General features: G+C 43.1%; 1 protein-coding gene across 2 annotated transcripts in view; it reads right to left on the bottom strand.

Annotated features, from left to right (window-relative positions):
- The window catches only part of JAG2 (jagged canonical Notch ligand 2), an 89,789-nt gene that overhangs the window by 31,684 nt on the left and 40,228 nt on the right, over positions 1 to 17,877 (bottom strand). For both annotated transcript variants that reach the window (XM_053409266.1, XM_053409327.1), the window contains exons 3-6: positions 16,238 to 16,292; positions 11,269 to 11,523; positions 9,654 to 9,714; positions 183 to 313 (exon numbers count right to left, since the gene is read on the bottom strand). In XM_053409266.1, the coding sequence (XP_053265241.1) occupies positions 183 to 313; positions 9,654 to 9,714; positions 11,269 to 11,523; positions 16,238 to 16,292 (502 nt within the window). The remainder of the gene's footprint in view (positions 1 to 182; positions 314 to 9,653; positions 9,715 to 11,268; positions 11,524 to 16,237; positions 16,293 to 17,877) is intronic.

Here is a 17,877-nt window from a genome sequence, read left to right as displayed (position 1 = left end):
GCAAGGGCAAGCTTGCAAATGGCAAAACCTGCCTGCTTGCTTAAATGCAATAGGCAAGTGCCACCAGAGAGTTAGAAGACAGATGCTCTCTGTAGTGAGCACATGCTTGGCAAAAACAATCAATATCAGGTTACTAGTTAGTAATGAGATTTAAATTTTAACTATGAATTGAAGTTCAGTACCTTTGTTGCAGAGCAGACCACCCCAGTTGGTTTCACATTTGCATTCCCAGGGGACGTTGCAACTCCCATGAGCACAGCCTGGGTAGGGGACACACGCATCGCAGAACTGCCCTTCCCAACCATAATTACACCTAGACATAAGTGCATGTTAAATGTTAGCAACATGATGCTTAATTATCTATAATACACATATTCAGAGCACTGCATTTATTATTTAAAGCAGGCTAATTGTTCCTCATGTAACAGAATACTGGAGTATTATTGTGTTCCCCTGTCAGAATGCACATCTCATGATGTGCTAGCCATACTCTACAAGGATTAAAAAAACAACCTGGCAGTTCCCAGGTGAATAAAGGACTTCTGCCCAGAAAAACCTCCATATATAAAAGAAATATAGCTCCACCGCAGCCAAACAACTGACAAAGCGGAATTTGTTTTAGGCAAGAGCAGCTTATTTGTACCAAGATGTGCGATTCGTTTTTTTAGACCCAGAAATAGCCCAAAATGAAAAGCTCTTCAAGTTGCCATTATGATGCTCAAACTCCATTTACTTCAATGGCATTTCAGTAGACTGTGTCAGATTTGCTGTAATCCCAAGCATACTTATTGCTTAATACATCCCATCAGTTTCCATGAGGCTTACATGTGCATAGGGCTGTAAAGTTAATCTGTCTTCACAATGCTCTTTAAGCTTACAGCAGCATCCCTGCTTACTTACAATAAGTTACAAGATAGTCAAACCCCAGGGCTCATTTGAGAGGCCTAAAAATGGCTTGGGCCAACCAGTCACAAAACAGGAGTACAAGGGCAGAGCAGTAAAAAAAATATGGAGGCAGATGGAAGCAGAGATTGGCTTAATCAACTGGAAATTACTGGCATTGTTTTCTATTTAATCCCTTTTGGAATTTTTCTTGTAGCAGGTAGTTCAGCTTTCCTCAAGCTATATACAGTTATTGGTTCTGGAGGTATCGATTTTACGAATCTGAGTAGAGAAGGCTTTCTGCTTTATGTTTTTCTTCCTCTTCATTTTCTTCCTCAAAGCATTTTTACCCATCTCCTCTCATTTCTTCTCGCATTCTCCTTTTGCACTAAAACCAGAAGCTTGGGAGGTTGGCATAGGGTAACAGGTATTTGCTGTCCCTTTTACATTCAATTCTTGCTCTTATGAAGCTCCCATCTCTTACCCACTTCCTCTCTATTTCCATTTTATTATTACCATTACTCTTGGAGCTGCTGCTAGACAGTCTAATCCAAAGGCTACTGAATGACGAGGGGATGGGCTGCATCTGAAAGCGAGCAGACACACTAGCAGTCCCTGGCCCAGTTTTGAGCACTGCCGGTCTCGGGAATACTTGGTTCATTACAGCTTGCCTTTTTTATTGGTCAAAAAAACTATTCACTCCCCCTACAAGAGCTTGAGCACAACAATAACTCAATCACAAAACAGAAAATGAAGGTGACATGGAACCCCTTCCAATGAAATGCTCTGCCCATGAAGAGCAGTTGGAAAGAATGGAATGATGGAGGGCAGTTGTGGAGCTACATGTGGGGCACAGAGAGTCCCATGAGGATTTGCTCCTGCCTGCTTAGGTTATGTATGGCTGCTAAGCAGGCAACTTTTCATTTCTGTCTCTAGCTTCCCTTCCCTTCCCCCTACCTGTCACCAGGGCTGTAGCTAGGGGGTGGCGAGGTGGGCCACCTCCAGGGACGCAAGCGTTGGGGGGTAGCACAAAATTGTCTAAAAATATGTCAATCAATATAAATATTATTGCCTCATAAGAAATGGTTTTAAATAGAGGGTGCATTGAATGGGGGGGGGTTGGAGGAGAGGCGGAAAGAAGAGCCAATTTGTCCATGGCCAGGGGGCGCAATCTGGACGGTTCTGCCAGGGGCGCAAGACCACCTAGCTACAGCTCTGTCTGTCATTCCGTTTCTTGCTGTAGCCCCTATTTAATTCCTTTCCTTTTTGCTTCTGCTGTGTTCTTCCCTTCCTCCTTCCTTTATCTTACAGCGTTCTTTCTTTTCTTTCCTCTCCCTATCACGTCTTGTACTGCCCTTTCTGCTTTAGCCTCCCTCTCCCCGAAAGACCCAATGAACACACTGCCTCTTGGGTAACATGCAACTTTTGCTATGAACAGGAGCTTTTCAAGGCCAGTCTTCTTGCCTCATTTGCTCCCTTTTCCTCCCACTACCCCAAAACATGTATCTTCAAGTTTTTCTTTCTGGCCTTTTTATTTATTTATAAAAAACCTCTTTTCATCCTGAAGTTTTTTTCTGTGCATCTCCAAACATTCCTCCTCCTGCAAGTCTGCCAATGTCACTCCTCTTGTGCAGGAGTAGTGCTGCTTTGGCTGTATGTAAACAACAGCACTCCCCCCCCCCCACTCCCCGCAAACTGGAAATGATTACATGAATGATTGCATGAATGGAATGAGAAAATACTGCATGGGTCTATCCCACAAAGCACAGTTGGCTTTGAAACGTGGAAGGCAAATGGAACATTATGAAGCCACGTGGGAGGAGTCGTGGAGGAATCTCATTTCTTTGGGGAACAGTCTTTCCATTTAAGAAACAGGTATTGTTACCAGGAACTTAGCCGGTGGCAGTATAACGCTAAAGACCCAGTAGAACAAAGCAAACCAGAGACAGGTTCATTTACATTCATTTTGTTTACCTACATGCAAACGAGCTACCTGAACATGGAAAGGGCTTATGGTTTAACTGCCAAATTTCTGCAGGAACCAAATAAATAAGCCCGTGACTATCTACAGTATCCACATTTTCCATGCTCCCTTACCATGCAAGTTGTAAAGATCTAGTTGATTTTGTGCTGCACTATCAACATGTTTCAAGGGACAGCGAGTTCATTTGGATAATTAAAGAGTTTTGGTAAACAGGGGTTGCTAGGTGCTTAAACGACAAAAGCTCCTGCTGTATTAGCGCGGCATGTGTCCTTACGACTACAATCTAGAACAGCAAGGGATCCTTGCGAAGGTTTTCCTCCAATGTGGGTGGGTGGGGGAGGCAGGCATATAATTGGGCGCCTCATAAACCTAAACAACAAAGCACGGGTTTTCCCAAAGTGCAACCTCCCACAGAGACTGCTGAAAGGGGAGAATGAAGCTGCATGTTCTTGACTGCTGAGGCTGAAGGCTTCAGGTGCAAGATGAACTGGCACAGTGAATGGAGGGAGGGAAGCCAGGCAAATATGCCTTGTGAGGTTTCTACGCCCAGGAACTGAAGACCTAGGGCATCATTTCAAGAATTTAAACCACTGAGTCTAGGGCTTGCCGATTGGAAGGTTGGCAGTTCGAATCCCCGCGACGGGGTGAGCTCCCATTGCTTGGTCCCAGCTCCCGCCAACCTAGCAGTTCAAAAGCACACCAGTGCAAGTAGATAAATAGGTACCACTCTGGTGGGAAGGTAAACAGTGTTTCCATGCACTGCTCTGGTTTTGCCAGAAGCGGCTTAGTCATGCTGGCCACATGACTGTCTGCAGACAAACGTTGGTTCCCTCGGCCAGTATAGCGAGATGAGCGCCACAACCCCAGAGTTGTTCACGACTGGACTTAACTGTCAGGGGTCCTTTACCTTTTAGCCCTAGATGGAATGTCTCTTCCCTTTGCACCTTCCCTCCCTTGATCCAAGAATTGTAGAATTGGAAAGGACCCTGAGGACCACCAAGTTCAACCCCCTGCAATGTGGGAATATGCAGCTGTTCCATACAGGGACCAAACCTGCAACCTTGGCGTCTGATCAGAGCGAATGGGGTGCTAAAACAGCCTCTCCCTCACTATTCGTTTGTCCTTGCCATTCCTGCCCTTCCGAACAAAGAGTAAGGTAGACGCTCTTTTAACACCATATTCTCCCAGTGTCCCTAACCTTCTTGGCTCAAGCCACCAAGATAAGCCAGGAACCCCATTCCACCTGGCCTGTGAGACAGTCTGATTGCGCATGTGGAGCTATTTTCCTGGAGTTGCTACAGGCCTTGCAAGAGCAGTAGTGTCAGGAACACCAGAATTCGAAAGAAACCAACTTTTGCATGCTGCAACACCAGGAGATGAGTTATGGGAATTGTTTTCAGGGATGCCAACGGGATTTCCTAGGCTCGTTAGGCTGTGTGTGGATCGGGACCTCCACAAATCCCCACCAAGAACTGCTGCTTACGTACATGTATTAACTTAGCCCAGTCTATCTCGCAGGAGAGTTACAAAGATAAAAAGGGAGAGAATACGGTAATGTATGAGACCCTGAGCTACTGGGAGGAAAAACGAAACACAAATATATGATGCCATGAATGTGAAGATAAACAAACAAGCACAAAGCTAGAAAATCAACCCCTCTAGCTTAAACTGTAAGATTTCATAGTCCTGATATTTACCACAAAACACCCCTTCCAAAAAAGTTTGCCAACCCTGATAAATAACAAGCCAAAAATAATCTAAATAAGTGCAATTTCACCATTTTGGTGTCTGAACTAGAAACTCCCAACTCGGCCTACCTCACAAGGCTGTTGTGAAGATAAAAAAGGAGGTGGAGTAATGGACACAAGCTTGAGCTGCCCTTCCTATTCCCTTATACAACCCTTTTGTCAGCGTCTATGTCAGTATCTAAATTTGCTATCAAAGCAAATGCCAGAAACCCTTCACACTTTTTATCTATAAACCTTGCAGATTTTTGACACTTCACAAGGTATAAAGTTAAATGGGAAAAGTGTTGGAAGTTTGCACTGCTGGTCTGGCGCCAACATGCAGAGAATTCCAAAACTGCTCAGGAGACTCCCACCTGCTAACTCTTTTTCTGCCCACACATGAGAAAGGAAACACCTGTAAATAATGCAAGAGGACGTTAGGGGAAATGGGAATTTGTGTTTCTCTCCCCATCTACCCACTCTCCTCAATGCCTTCAAAGGTACTCCTCACAATGATGTTCCAGAATCAAAAACAAGTAATTGCCACTATGCAAATATGCCCGTGGGCCAGGGAGTCCTTGATTTAAATATCACCTCAGCCATAAACTCAGTTAAGTAACTTTGACCAAGCTATTGTCTCTGCTTCGGCCCACCGTCTCTAATATTATTTGCATACTCAAATAAAGTTAGGCACAGAAATATGTAACTGAAATGCGGATAAAGATGCACATTAATACAGCTGAAAATTAAGAGATAGGATATAATTAAAGTGGAATATTTCAGTTTACTTCACCACTACAGCAGATTCGGTATACTGTCACACATCCCACAATATTCCACAACAGCCCACTTCTATGCTAATTTATATATTAGGAGGGGGATGCGGAAACAACAATCTCCCTGGTTTTTTAGCTTCATAACATCAGAACTGGTTCAGTTTAATGCCATTACTTTAATTTAGAAAGCATTTGGCTAAATAAGGGTTCTTGTTATCCAAACATGCTGCTGCTTTACAAAAATGCATTTTCTCAACCTAGTTCGATTATCAAAAGGAAGTAAAAACACATATTGCTGCCCCTGTGGCTGATATGCTAACCAAGAAAGCAGTAAGCGCACAACTTTTAAGAAGCAGCTAGTTTTGAACATAAACATCTGCAGAGCTTGCATCCTACAGTACATTCTGGGGTGGGGGCTCCAGGTTTTGAGGGGGCTGGTGCCTTGTCTTCCTAAAATCAGGTGGCCATGAGCCACCTGTAATTTTAAATTTCCCACAGTTCCCCAACATAGCACAGCTTGTGGGCACTGTGGGAAATTTAAAATCACAGGCAACTCACAAAACCAAAGTTGGAGGTGGGGATGGAAAAGGCAAGGTCCAATCCAGAGAAGGCATCAGCACCAATGGGCCCTTGGTAGCTACCAAATTTTGCCACTGCATGTGATCCTATTGCAAGGAAAGACTTAGCTTCCTATTACAATGTTGGACCAGTAAAAATGATTGCCTAACCAAAGGAACACAGTGTTTACAAGTCAAAAGGTTATGTACAGCAAGCTGATTAGTTGTCACATCTATAAAGGAAGGATAAACTGAAGGTTTCCTGCCTAACAGGAAGTCTGGTCATATTCAACATGAATAGAAGCTAGAACAGCTTAATTTTATTTCTCTATGTGAAATTGTTCAGGAATTACTATACATCCCCAGAACCAGCTGGAAAATTAAAATGTTGACAGGGAAAATTAAGAGGATGTCTAAAGAGAACAGTTCTTCATCATGACTGAAACTAAGAAAGGGGAAAGAAAAAGGGGAGTCTGAGCTCGCTGCAGCTTTAATTCACTGCTGAACTAATAGGACTGTTCTGTGATTGGCTACATAAAAACTGCTACTGCAAAATGTTTATTACGAACCTTATTATGAAGAATTAAAAGAGTGAAGTCTGTATCACCGAGGCACCACAAACACACAGTGTCACGCAAATTCCCCTTTGCCTCTGAAAAGCCCCAAACTATTTTGCCAGCGGTTGTAAAAAACAATTGAACTTTGGTGTGTGTGACACATAGCCACCTATTCATGAATTCAAGAGCTTTCTTCACCATTCAATTAACTTATAATATGTTGATTTTCTGCATAATATTCCCTTAGGAATCATTTAAGAGCTCTGACTAAGCGGGATTCTTCAACATCCCCATTGAAAGATCAGAACGGATATACCAGAGTTCCATTCAAAACATTTCAGAAGCAGAATGAACCCAAGGATTTCTGAAGAGAAGGCACTTCAGCATAAAACAGGGATGGGGGACCCTGCAGCTCTCCAGATGTGGCTGAACTACAACTCCCATCTTGCCCGACCACTGGCCATGATGTGGATCTCAATGGCAGCTGGAGTCCAACAACATCTGGAGCGCCACAGAGTCCCCATCTCTAGCATAAAACAAGAGCCATAATGCATTCAATAGGGTGGAGGCTAAACGAGAAAAAAAACTACGAAATACTCCACACTGCTGGTGGACCTGTAAAGTACACAACTGCATCCGATGCACATTACCTTTTTTTAAAGAACTACCACGGCCATCAGCCTAATGAAAGCAAACTCCTACACATATGCTTGCACTGGAAAATTTAGGTAAAACATTTCAGACAGGAAAGGACTAGTGGAGATGTGTGTGTGCATATCTCAATTTCAGAAGCCAACTGCATCATAGGAAGGGGTAAAAACACACCCAGTTCAAAACATACCACCGCCACTGCTATTGAGTTAGGGCTTATCCACATTTCCTTTTGTCACGGCAATTCCTGTTTCCTATGGATTGATGTTTGCTCCAATATAGCACTAAAGAGCAGGTTTTCCCTGGAAAAGGAGCAGGGCAAGGGGGAAACCACCTGGGCTTGTGCCTACAAAGCACAGAACAAGCAGAAGTGCGGACAAGCCTTTAGTGACATGCAGACGATGGTGCTGATTGTTGTTGTTTAGTCATGTCCGACTCTTTGTGACCCCATGGACCAGAACACGCCAGGCATTCCTGTCTTCCACCGCCTCCCGCAGTTTGGTCAAATTAATGTTCATAGCTTCGAGAACATTGTCCAACCATCTCGTCCTCTGTTGTCCCCTTCTCCTTGTGCCCTCCATCTTTCCCAACATCAGGGTCTTTTCCAGGGAGTCTTCTCTTCTCATGAGGTGGCCAAAGTATTGGAGCCTCAGCTTCACGATCTGTCCTCCCAGTGAGCACTCAGGGCTGATTTCCTTCAGAATGGAAAGGTTTAATCTTCTTGCAGTCCATGGGACTCTCAAGAGTCTCCTCCAGCAAAGCATCAATTCTTTGGCGATCAGCCTTCTTTATGGTCCAGCTCTCACTTCCATACATCACTACTGGGAAAACCATAGCTTTAACTATATGGACCTTTGTCGGCAAGGTGATGTATCTGCTTTTTAAGATGCTGTCTAGGTTTGTCATTGCTTTTCTCCCAAGAACCAGGCATCTTTTAATTTCGTTACTGCTGTCACCATCTGCAGTGATCATGGAGCCCAATAAAGTAAAAGCTCTAACTGCCTCCATTTCTTCCCCTTCTATTTGCCAGGAGGTAATGGGACCAGTGGCCATTAACTTTTTTTGATGTTGAGCTTCAGACCATATCTTGTGCTCTCCTCTTTCACCCTCATTAAAAGGTTCTTTAATTCCTCCTCACTTTCTGCCATCAAGGTTGTGTCATCTGCATATCTGAGGTTGTTGATATTTCTTCCAGCGCTGCCTTGTCACGGCGAAGGGGCTTGAATAACTCAGAGAAGCTATGAGCTATGCCGTGCAGGGCCACCCAAGACGGACAGGTCATAGTGGAGAGTTTTGACCAAATGTGACCAACCTGGAGTAGGAACTGGCAAGCTACTCCAGTATCCCTGCCAAGAAAACTCCATGGACAAAGACAACAGACGGTGCTAGTACAAGGCTGTAATTCAGTAGCTGAGCACCTACTTTGAGTACAGAAAGTCCATGTTCTATCCTTGGCATCTTCTGGTCGGACCACAAAAGACCCACCTGTAACCCTAAAGAGTCACTACCAACCAGAACAGACTAACTGCTAGACAACAGTGAGCTAGATGTACCCGTGCTATGACTTGGATTAAGGCACTCATGTTCCTAATCGCCATTAGTCAACTCAGACTAACTACCCTAAGGAGGTATGTAGTTTTGCGCTGGAAGCTCAAAGCAGGCTAGTGTCATTACACTGAACGGTTAGTGTAATGGCACCAGCCCATTTTCAGCTGCCAACAGTCAGTAATAACAACTCCATGTAACTGAACACATTTAAGCAAACAAATGTAATTCAGTATGTTACTGTAATACCCAGGCTCTCCTGCCACACACATTCAGCTGATCATGGAGACAGTCACTTTGCTTGCTAGAAATGTGAGCAACAGGGTTCGGAATTGCCTGTTCTTGGAGACAGGCTGCCATACTTTCCAGAACAGGTAAAATGGAAAAAGGAGACCAAAATAATTACCACACCTCTCAGATTATTTCGACTATAAAATAAAAACACACTTTGGGTTTGCTGCTATATGCATTTTTTTAAAGCACCAGTTTTGGAAATCTAGGGTCAAATTAAAAAGCAGGACATAACATATCTGAAATAAAAAGATCAACCTTAAGAAGTCAATAGCCTGGTTTTCATGTTAAAGCCAGCCATGGTTTATTGCACTATGGCTTGTTTTATCATCCACATCATGTCCAGCACCTTAAATATGGCCTGTGTACTACTAACAAACCATAACCTGAAGCCATAGTCTGTTTTTGAAGCTTTAATTAGTCTGACATTATATGCCAGAAATCCATTAAGCTACAATGGGACAAGGCAAGAACATCTGGAAAACAAACCAAGCATTCATGAAACAAGCCATGGGCTGAACATCTTATGGTTGTTTAACAAACCATGGCTTGGAGTTGTGTGTGAACCAGACCAATATACCAAATCTAGAAGGTTTGCTTAGCCACTGCATCTTTCTCACAAGAGCATAAGGTAAGATTTAAGAAAATACACCCCCCAAACCCAAATCTGCGTATATACTTACTTGCATTCCCCAGGTACAGTGCAGCCCCCATGGACTAAATTACATCCTTGTTTGCATACAGCTATCAAAGAAAGAGGGTTAAACATCAGTGAATGCCAACACTTTAGAAAATTTAGTTAAATGGCTTCATTTTGAACACTGCATTTTCTTCATGAAACAAACCTCAATAACACACCTATCAAGCATTTTAACTACTTCTCAGCATCTCCTGAATATGAAAGCTGTTTTCTCCAGGCAGGAGAGATACAGAAGTTCTATTTCAGACACAACAAGAAGTGCAGAGGGAAGGGAAGCATAAGCCACTTGTGCTTCCTGTTCCTCTGCAGGAGTTTCATGTCTAAAGTGGCATTTATCTCTGTTCTTATACAGCCAAGAACACTTTCTAATTCTGGAAAGATACATATTCAATGATATAAGAACTCCTACGAACTATTATATATTGAAGCTCTGCAGCTTTTAAAATATGCATAGCTCTAAAAAAAAAAAATCAACCAGAACTGTCTACATAAAAATCCATTCCATAAGTATCTCAAGTTGCTGCACCACAGTCAGACTTCAGGTTGTCCCCTCAGATTAAGCTTGTAGAGCAATCCAGCCTCTCATTTGACCATCAGTTTACATGTTCAAGTTGTTAAAGCTGAGGCTGAAGTATGTTGAAAGGAGAATGTCCTTGGATAAAACCCCCCAACTCCCAGCTACAACCAGGGTATGTGAAAAATACAAAGTGATTATTATTGGTACAGCAAGGCGAGTGAAGTTACCTTGCAAGCTGCCTTGAGCATTTTTTAAATTGAAAGGTGAGATAAAAATACAGTGGTACCTTGGTTCTCGAACTTAATCCGTTTCAGGAGTCTGTTCAACTCCCAAAACCGTTCGTGAACCAAGGAGCTGCTTCCGATTGGCTGCAGGAGCTTCCTGCACTCAAGCAGAAGCTGTGTCAGACCTTTGGCTTCCAAAAAATGTTCGCAAACTGGAACACTCACTTCCGGGTTTTAGGTGTTCGGGAGCCAAGCCGTTCGAGTACCAAGGTACCACTGTATTCAATAAATGGCTTAATGAAGGCAGATGGTGGGCATGCGAAGAACTCAAGAGAAGAACTGCATGCAGCCAAAACTCCGGGATTCTTTGTCTATCCAGGAGTTTCAGATTTGGTGGAGTACACTGAATGAACATGAAAGTTAATCTCTGCTTCATGATTCAGTGTAAGAGCACATGGCGAGCATGCAGACCTTCCCAGGTTTCATTCCAGGCATTTCCAGTTTAAAACGATATAGGACTGTAGGGTCAGATAAGTCCTCCAAGAGCTTGGAGAGTCATTATCAGAGAAGACAATTGTAAACTAGTTCAGCTTTTGCCAACCAGGCACCCTCCAGATGTTTTGGGCTACAACTTCTGTCAGCATAGCCAGCACTACTGATGGGAGATGCAGTCCAAAACATCTGGAAGGTGTCAGGCTGGTCTAGAGAAATCCATGGCCTGTCTATGTATGCAGCAAACTTGGGCCTTTTAAACATTATTATACAATGTTCTGTGGCATGATCAGGTCATGAACAAAGAATCAAGAATTTTAAGATACAAGCGTAATATTCAGTTTTAAGAATGAGTAGTGTGGTACCTTGTTTACATTCGTCACCCATCCAGCCTTCCATACAAGCTTTATTTCCATTTTGGTCACATGTGTAGTGGCCCACAAAGTCATCACGAGGGCCACAAAATTTATTGCACTGGGGGCCATAGTAGTTTTCATCACATTTAACTCGTATTTGTGCTTCAAAATGAACAACATGACCATTCAACTGAAGCGCTTTCCAACGATCTTCTGGGTTGATCATACCAGCAAATGGCACTCTGTCAATTAATAGTTCTTCATCTGAAAAACAAAGAGAGAGCTCAGTATCCAAAGTGTGCATATCCATTCTGACACAGAGTAGCTCCTATCATAGGGACAAAATGGTCAGCATAAGTCAACTTGTGGCTTGTTCGCAGGACTCTGCACCAGGAGGTGTTGACTCTGAATGGTGATTTGCACAATCATCAACAACATTAACAAATCAACAATCCTGATCCTGCTATGTTGCTGCTGCTAAACTGAATTAAATATGATACCATTGTGTGGTTCCCCCCCCCATGAGAATTCAAAGCACAGGGCTCCAGGACAGATGAGACATGTTGGGATAGCTCAGTTGGTAGAGCATGAGATTCTTATTTTCATGGTCACGGGTTCAAGCCCTGTGTTGGGCAAAAGACACCTGCATTGCAAGGGGTTGGACTAGATGACTCTCCCGGTTGCTTCCAATTCTATAGTTCTATGATGCTTTGATTTTTAACCCCTCTATACACACACAGCACAGTCTCTATCCAGTTCACCTCCTGCCCTCCATACCAACTTTTTTAAAAAAAAAACTAAATGCATGCACACAAGGGCTAAATGCATTTAACAATGTCCCAGCTATAGTTTAGCCTTTACATATGCGGTCCTCCGGGGTTTACTTACATTAAAAGGAAAATACCAGAGGCATGAATAAGTTGGTACATTCCTGTAGCCAGTTTCTCAGAAGTACACCCACTTGAGAATACACAGCTAGCCTCTGCTAGAGTTGAACTCAAATTTCATCTCAAACTATTTTAGATTGTTTGGGGGAAGGGAGGAGAGGAAATTCTCTCCCATATGCAAGAAGAGGCATGTTGTTCACTACAAAGGGCCAGCTTAAAAATGTACCGTGAACCAGGAAGCTGCAGCTAGTTTGGACAGTGTCAGAGAGAAGGGAATCCTGAAATCAAAAATGCAGAGGGGCAGCAGTGAGGAAGTCTCTGTGCTGCTCTCTCAGATACGCAGTAAACACAAAATCTAAGAACAATGGCTTACAGCGAGCAAGCTGTTTTTCCTTTTTTAAAATCCTGTAAAATATCCACTGTACTAAGACATGCTCTTGCAACTCCAAACTTCAGGATTCCTGCATGTTCCAGTATAGTAGGGTTAATTCCAGTTTGACCTTCTCTTGTTGCATTGGCATTTTGCCCTTCAACCCACCCAGCACCTGTGCAAGCAGAGAAGGGAAGCTAGAATTAGCCCTTTGTATGCAAGGCAAAAGGCAGCATCGTTGCTACTCCGTACAGTACAGCTTAGCAGGGTTCTCACCAGGCCTTCTGCATATACCTCCTGAATACATATTAGGGTACTACTCCCTTCAGCAAGGGTGCTTCCAGATGGGCTTTGTTGTAGAGCTGGCACTTCTCATACATGCTTGTTTTTTTGAAGGTTCGCATAAGGCTATCATCAAAATCCCAGCTCATACCTTTATTATTAATAACCCATCCTTCACCCTAACTTCCCAGGGTGCGTCACCATCATCTAAGCACGGTATTAAAAACAGTTCAAAACAACTTCCAATCACATCCGTAGCCAGATGTATAACTAATAAAGGGATGGGTGCAGGAGCCTGCGTGGAAACTGCCTTGCCTGAAGTTGAAACCAGATGACTCCAGGTACTGCATAGTTCAAGCTTTTAAGTGCAGTACTCTGATATGCATTATGGTCCCATTCATTTAATATTTATTAGGTATGTTACTCAGCATCCTGTTTGCCAGAACCTCATTTGTTACAAGTGCTTTGCTGGGGGCAGGATTTCTATGAGTTAGTGAAGGTAAGGACAGAGATGTAGGCAGCCACCTAGACATTACTGGGGAAACTAGCCGTTAAGAGCAAACACTGGGTTTTCAAAGGAAATGTAGGGGTAAATGGTCATTTTAAGGGAGAATCCTTACCCTTTCTCCTGCCTGGTGATTTCTTATTGCAAATAATTTCATAGCTCTGAAACTGGAAACCTGTGCAGCTTGAATGGGCAGGAAAGAAGGAGCCTTGGGGGAGAATCAGCAGGTGCTAAATTGCACGGGGGTGACTGGGAGGTGCTCTCTCTCTCTCTCTCTCACACACACACAGCCTGGCATACGCTGCTGCTACCCTTAGTTTTTGCTTACATCCTGCCCATCACCCTGCTTCCGGCTCTAATGATACATGACTAGGCACTGGTAATTAACTTCTCCCCACATAGAGGTATCCACCAGGCTTCTGCTAATGAATCTTGGCTAGGACGCAGGTGCCCATAACTTAACCCACCCCCCACCCCCGTCACAACTGTCAGCGTCCTATGCCTCCCACATCTTGGACCACTTAAGCTTTGCTTCAAAAGCTCAGATTCAGAAACTGCATGTGCCAATTTGGTAGAAAACAAAGGAAGCACTTATTTGCTCTGGCTAGGAACATTCACTGATATCCGTCTGTCTTGGGAGACAATGGAGGAGCGTGCCTTTGGGGGTGAGGAACAACTGGCATTATATAATTTTCCCCCTTACACCTTCTGGGGTGTTTTAAGCCCACAAGTCACCATTGACTATTAAGCCACAGTCTTTGTTCATAGACAAGAAGACAACTTTTGACGGATCAGTAGTTGTTTTGCTAACGTTGGTTCTTGATATTAAGCGGGTGATTGCTGCAGTTCTCCAAAGGCCAGCAGTAGAGGAACAAGTTACTCATTCACACCCCAAGCACACAAATATGATAACTTGCCCGATAAAGAACCGTGGTCATAAATCAGGTGCACAGCCAACTAAAGATGCACTGCTTTGTCTTCAATGGGATGATCACCTCCATATTAAAAACCCCAGGTTTCCCATTGCTACGTAAGTGCCCTCACTAAATATGCTTTATTAACCAGCATTGTTTTATGGGGAAAGCCGTATGCTGTTTTAGTAGTATAAGCCAAAATTATGAAAGAGACAGGAGGCAACAGGTTGTCTACAGCAAGGCATTTCTCTGAATACTACTTTTTCAGAAACTACTGAGCCAGCCTTAACAAAAATGTATTGAGTGGAATTCAACGTTGTGCTATTACAAAGATTCTTTTTGCACATGCTTGAAGCTTGATTATTACACCCCCCCCCCCGCTGTTCTGGGTGTTCTCCTGATGCCCCCCCCCCCCGAGCCAATCTGGAAGGAACAGCATGCAGGATAGCCTCTTTGTGTAAGTGGAAGCCCTTTTGCAGGGTTTATACTGGTGGGGTTTGTTAGGTGAAATCCCATTTACATTGTACATTGACCAAGATATACACCTTGTAAGCTGGCATGCAATTAAGGAAAAGCTGGTAGAGAAGAATTACCACACAATTTTGGAAATTTGGCAGGCTTTACCAGCAGGCACGCTATAACCATGGTTCTTTAGGTATAAAACCACGACTCCTAAGAAAGACACACAATTTTTCTAGAAGAATTGCATTCTCCTATTTTGATCCTTACCAAGGTACAAGAAGTCAATGACAAACAGCACAGAAACGTCCAAGGAGTGGCAGGGGTTTCAATTTAATGCTAACGAAGTAAAGTGAACCATAGTATTGCAGAACCAGGATCAATCAGATTAGCAGTTTCCAAACCGGAACAACTATTTTTTTTGCTGCTTAACATTTAGATAAATATATGCATCAACCAAATTTTCCTTGTCCTGAGCCATTATTTTTAGCAGGCGAAGAAGAATTTAAGGAAAAACACCTCTCGGCAAATTTCCTATTTTCAGAGGTTTGAAGGCGTCGCTAGTGTTGATTCACAGAAGGTGTTATGAGTCCCAAATGTCTCTAGGTATATGTCCAACAGATAATGAATCCGATGCAGTGAGGCCCATAACCAAAGCACCAGGGGAAAGTGCTGTCAGTGGCCTAAAGGATGTTTCAGAATCTACTTTCGTTTCTTCACACATTTATGGGATCCTACATTGGTTATACAATACAGGCCAGACTGAATAAATCTAAAGGCAACACAGCATGCATTAACTGACACCCTGTCTTCAGCCCCAACCAGTATTCCCAGCATAACTTTCAATTACAAAAATGAGGCAAATAATCAGCCCCACACAAAATGTTATTCCCATTATCCACCAAGCTGCAAGCTTGAGAGCAACAGCTGCCCTTAGCAGTGTTAGAAACTGAGATATGAAAGCTAGAGCCCAGGTTATGGGCGCAACAATGGAATCTCTAGGCACGCTTCTTTAATAACAAGAATACAAAGCTGAAAATGAATGAACTGCAGCTAAAATATTATCTTCATTTTTCATATGGTCTAGTCCTTCCCCTGTCCACCCCTCTAATATTCTTAAGAGAGTCTCTTCTCCAGTCTTCAGAGAGTAGCTGGAAGTGGGGAGGCAGAAAAAGGTCCTCTTTTCCTCCACTCTGCAGTTTAATCTGAAAACTTAGGCGCTGTACTGCCCAGAGCTCAGAAGCTGCTCACGCTAATGAAATTCCCTGTGGCAAAATGCGCCTAGAACACTGGGAGTTTCGAACACTGGATCTCAGAATCGTAGAGTTGGAAGGGACCCCAAGGTCATCTAGTCCAACCCCTTGCAAATGTGTTAGAGAACACATTTCCAGTTATAGTCGAAGCATATTGATGCATTCATAAGTGCTGTAGCTTAATCTGTAATGACATCCTCACTTCATATACTATCTAACTGGCCACCCCAAGCTTTTTAAAAATGGCATGCAGCAGTTTTTCTACTTTTGTCCGTTTCATAATGTTAAAGTTTTAATGATATACTCACCAGCTTTTGTCTCATTATCCCAATCCCAGGCTTCTATTATTAACGTGAACGATCTCTGAAACAAAAACACAAATTAATTACTGGAGAGGAACAAAATAAATTATAATTCTGAAAGTGGCAGGAATCTGATTTGGCTGAAGCAGCTATTGTTTTCACAAATGTTATTTTGCTTCTTCCAACAACATGCAAGTCATTTGTGCAAGGAAAGCTTCAAAAGGCAATCATCAAGAACCACACATACTGTAAAGGAAGTTTTACAGTTACACTTAAGTGTTGATATGTGTAGCAACTATTCAAATTTATTGTACTTCAGAAACCCAAGTCACAAATGGTCAAAAAGACTCTATTAAAGGAAAGCTATTTAACATTGCAACCATGTAGGAGATAATACCTTGATGGGGCATTCCAGTCAGATTACAAATTAATTAATTTATTATTATTATTATTATGGCAGTGGCTAACCTGTGACCATCCAGATGATGTTGGTGACAGATTATGGGAGTTGTCCACCAACATCCGGAGAGCCATAGGTCAGCCACTTTCTAACTTGAAACAGAAAATTTCCCAATTCAAATTTTCCCATAAAGCCCATACCACTTGTTTCAACTTTGCTGGGGGGGGGAGGGAAGAGGGATGCGGGTGGCACTGTGGTCTAAACCACTGAGCCTCTTGGGCTTGCAGATCATAAGGTCGGCAGTTTTAGTTGCTCTGTCCCAGCTCCTGCCAACCTAGCAGTTTGAAAGCACACCAGTGCAAGTAGATAAATAGGTACCGCTGCGGCTGGAAGGTAAACGGTGCTTCCATGCGCTCTGGCACTCATCACGGTGTCCATTGTGCCAGAAGCGGTTTAGTTATGTTGGCCACATGACCTGGAAAACTGTCTGTGGACAAACGCCGGCTCCCTCGGCCTGAAGCAAGATGAGCACCACACCTCATAGTCAAGTTTGACTGGACTTAACCGTCCAGGGATCCTTTGCCTTTACCATGTCTAGGTGGGCTGGTCATGGCCGGGATATGCTACATTGGAAGCCCATATATGTTGTTAATCGAGCTCCTCTCAATGAAAAAGTGGGAGGAAAGCTGAGCAAAATCTTCACCCAATTTGTGGGGGATCATTTTGCTAAATATTCGCCAGATAGAATTTCTTAGGGGTGAGGTTCACCATTAGTAGTGACATCAGCACAACCCTTGCTTCCTTCCCAATGTTTTACTTTTTGCTGCCATTGCAGGAATTGTGTTGGTAACTGGGCCTACATTTTCTATCCTCCATAACGTCCCAGACTAAGTATCATCTTGGGGGCATTGTGGATCAAAAAGTGGCAGGTTCCATAAAGAATAGTGGAGAACATCTAACAACGTGTCTCTCCTTTTCACACAAGGAGAGAAGAAAATCTTTAAAAACTTTGTGCGCTAGATAAACACAAATAATGCAAATACTCGATTTTGCCAAAAATTAATGCACACAACTACTCATTCACAGCATGAATTATCTACATGAAGTCATTTCAAAGTTGCTCATAAGAAAGGCTTCACACATACTGGGACCTAGGAGTTTTAGCATAACAGTTTCCTTGAGTGACAGCAGCCTGAAGCAAGGTATTTATCTCGATGGTGCCACTGGTATTCACCTGAAAGGTGTT

This window comes from Podarcis raffonei, chromosome 1, assembly GCF_027172205.1.
Source record: "Podarcis raffonei isolate rPodRaf1 chromosome 1, rPodRaf1.pri, whole genome shotgun sequence".
In the NCBI taxonomy this organism is placed as follows: domain Eukaryota; kingdom Metazoa; phylum Chordata; class Lepidosauria; order Squamata; family Lacertidae; genus Podarcis; species Podarcis raffonei.
This window is presented reverse-complemented; position numbering and strand designations above follow the sequence as displayed.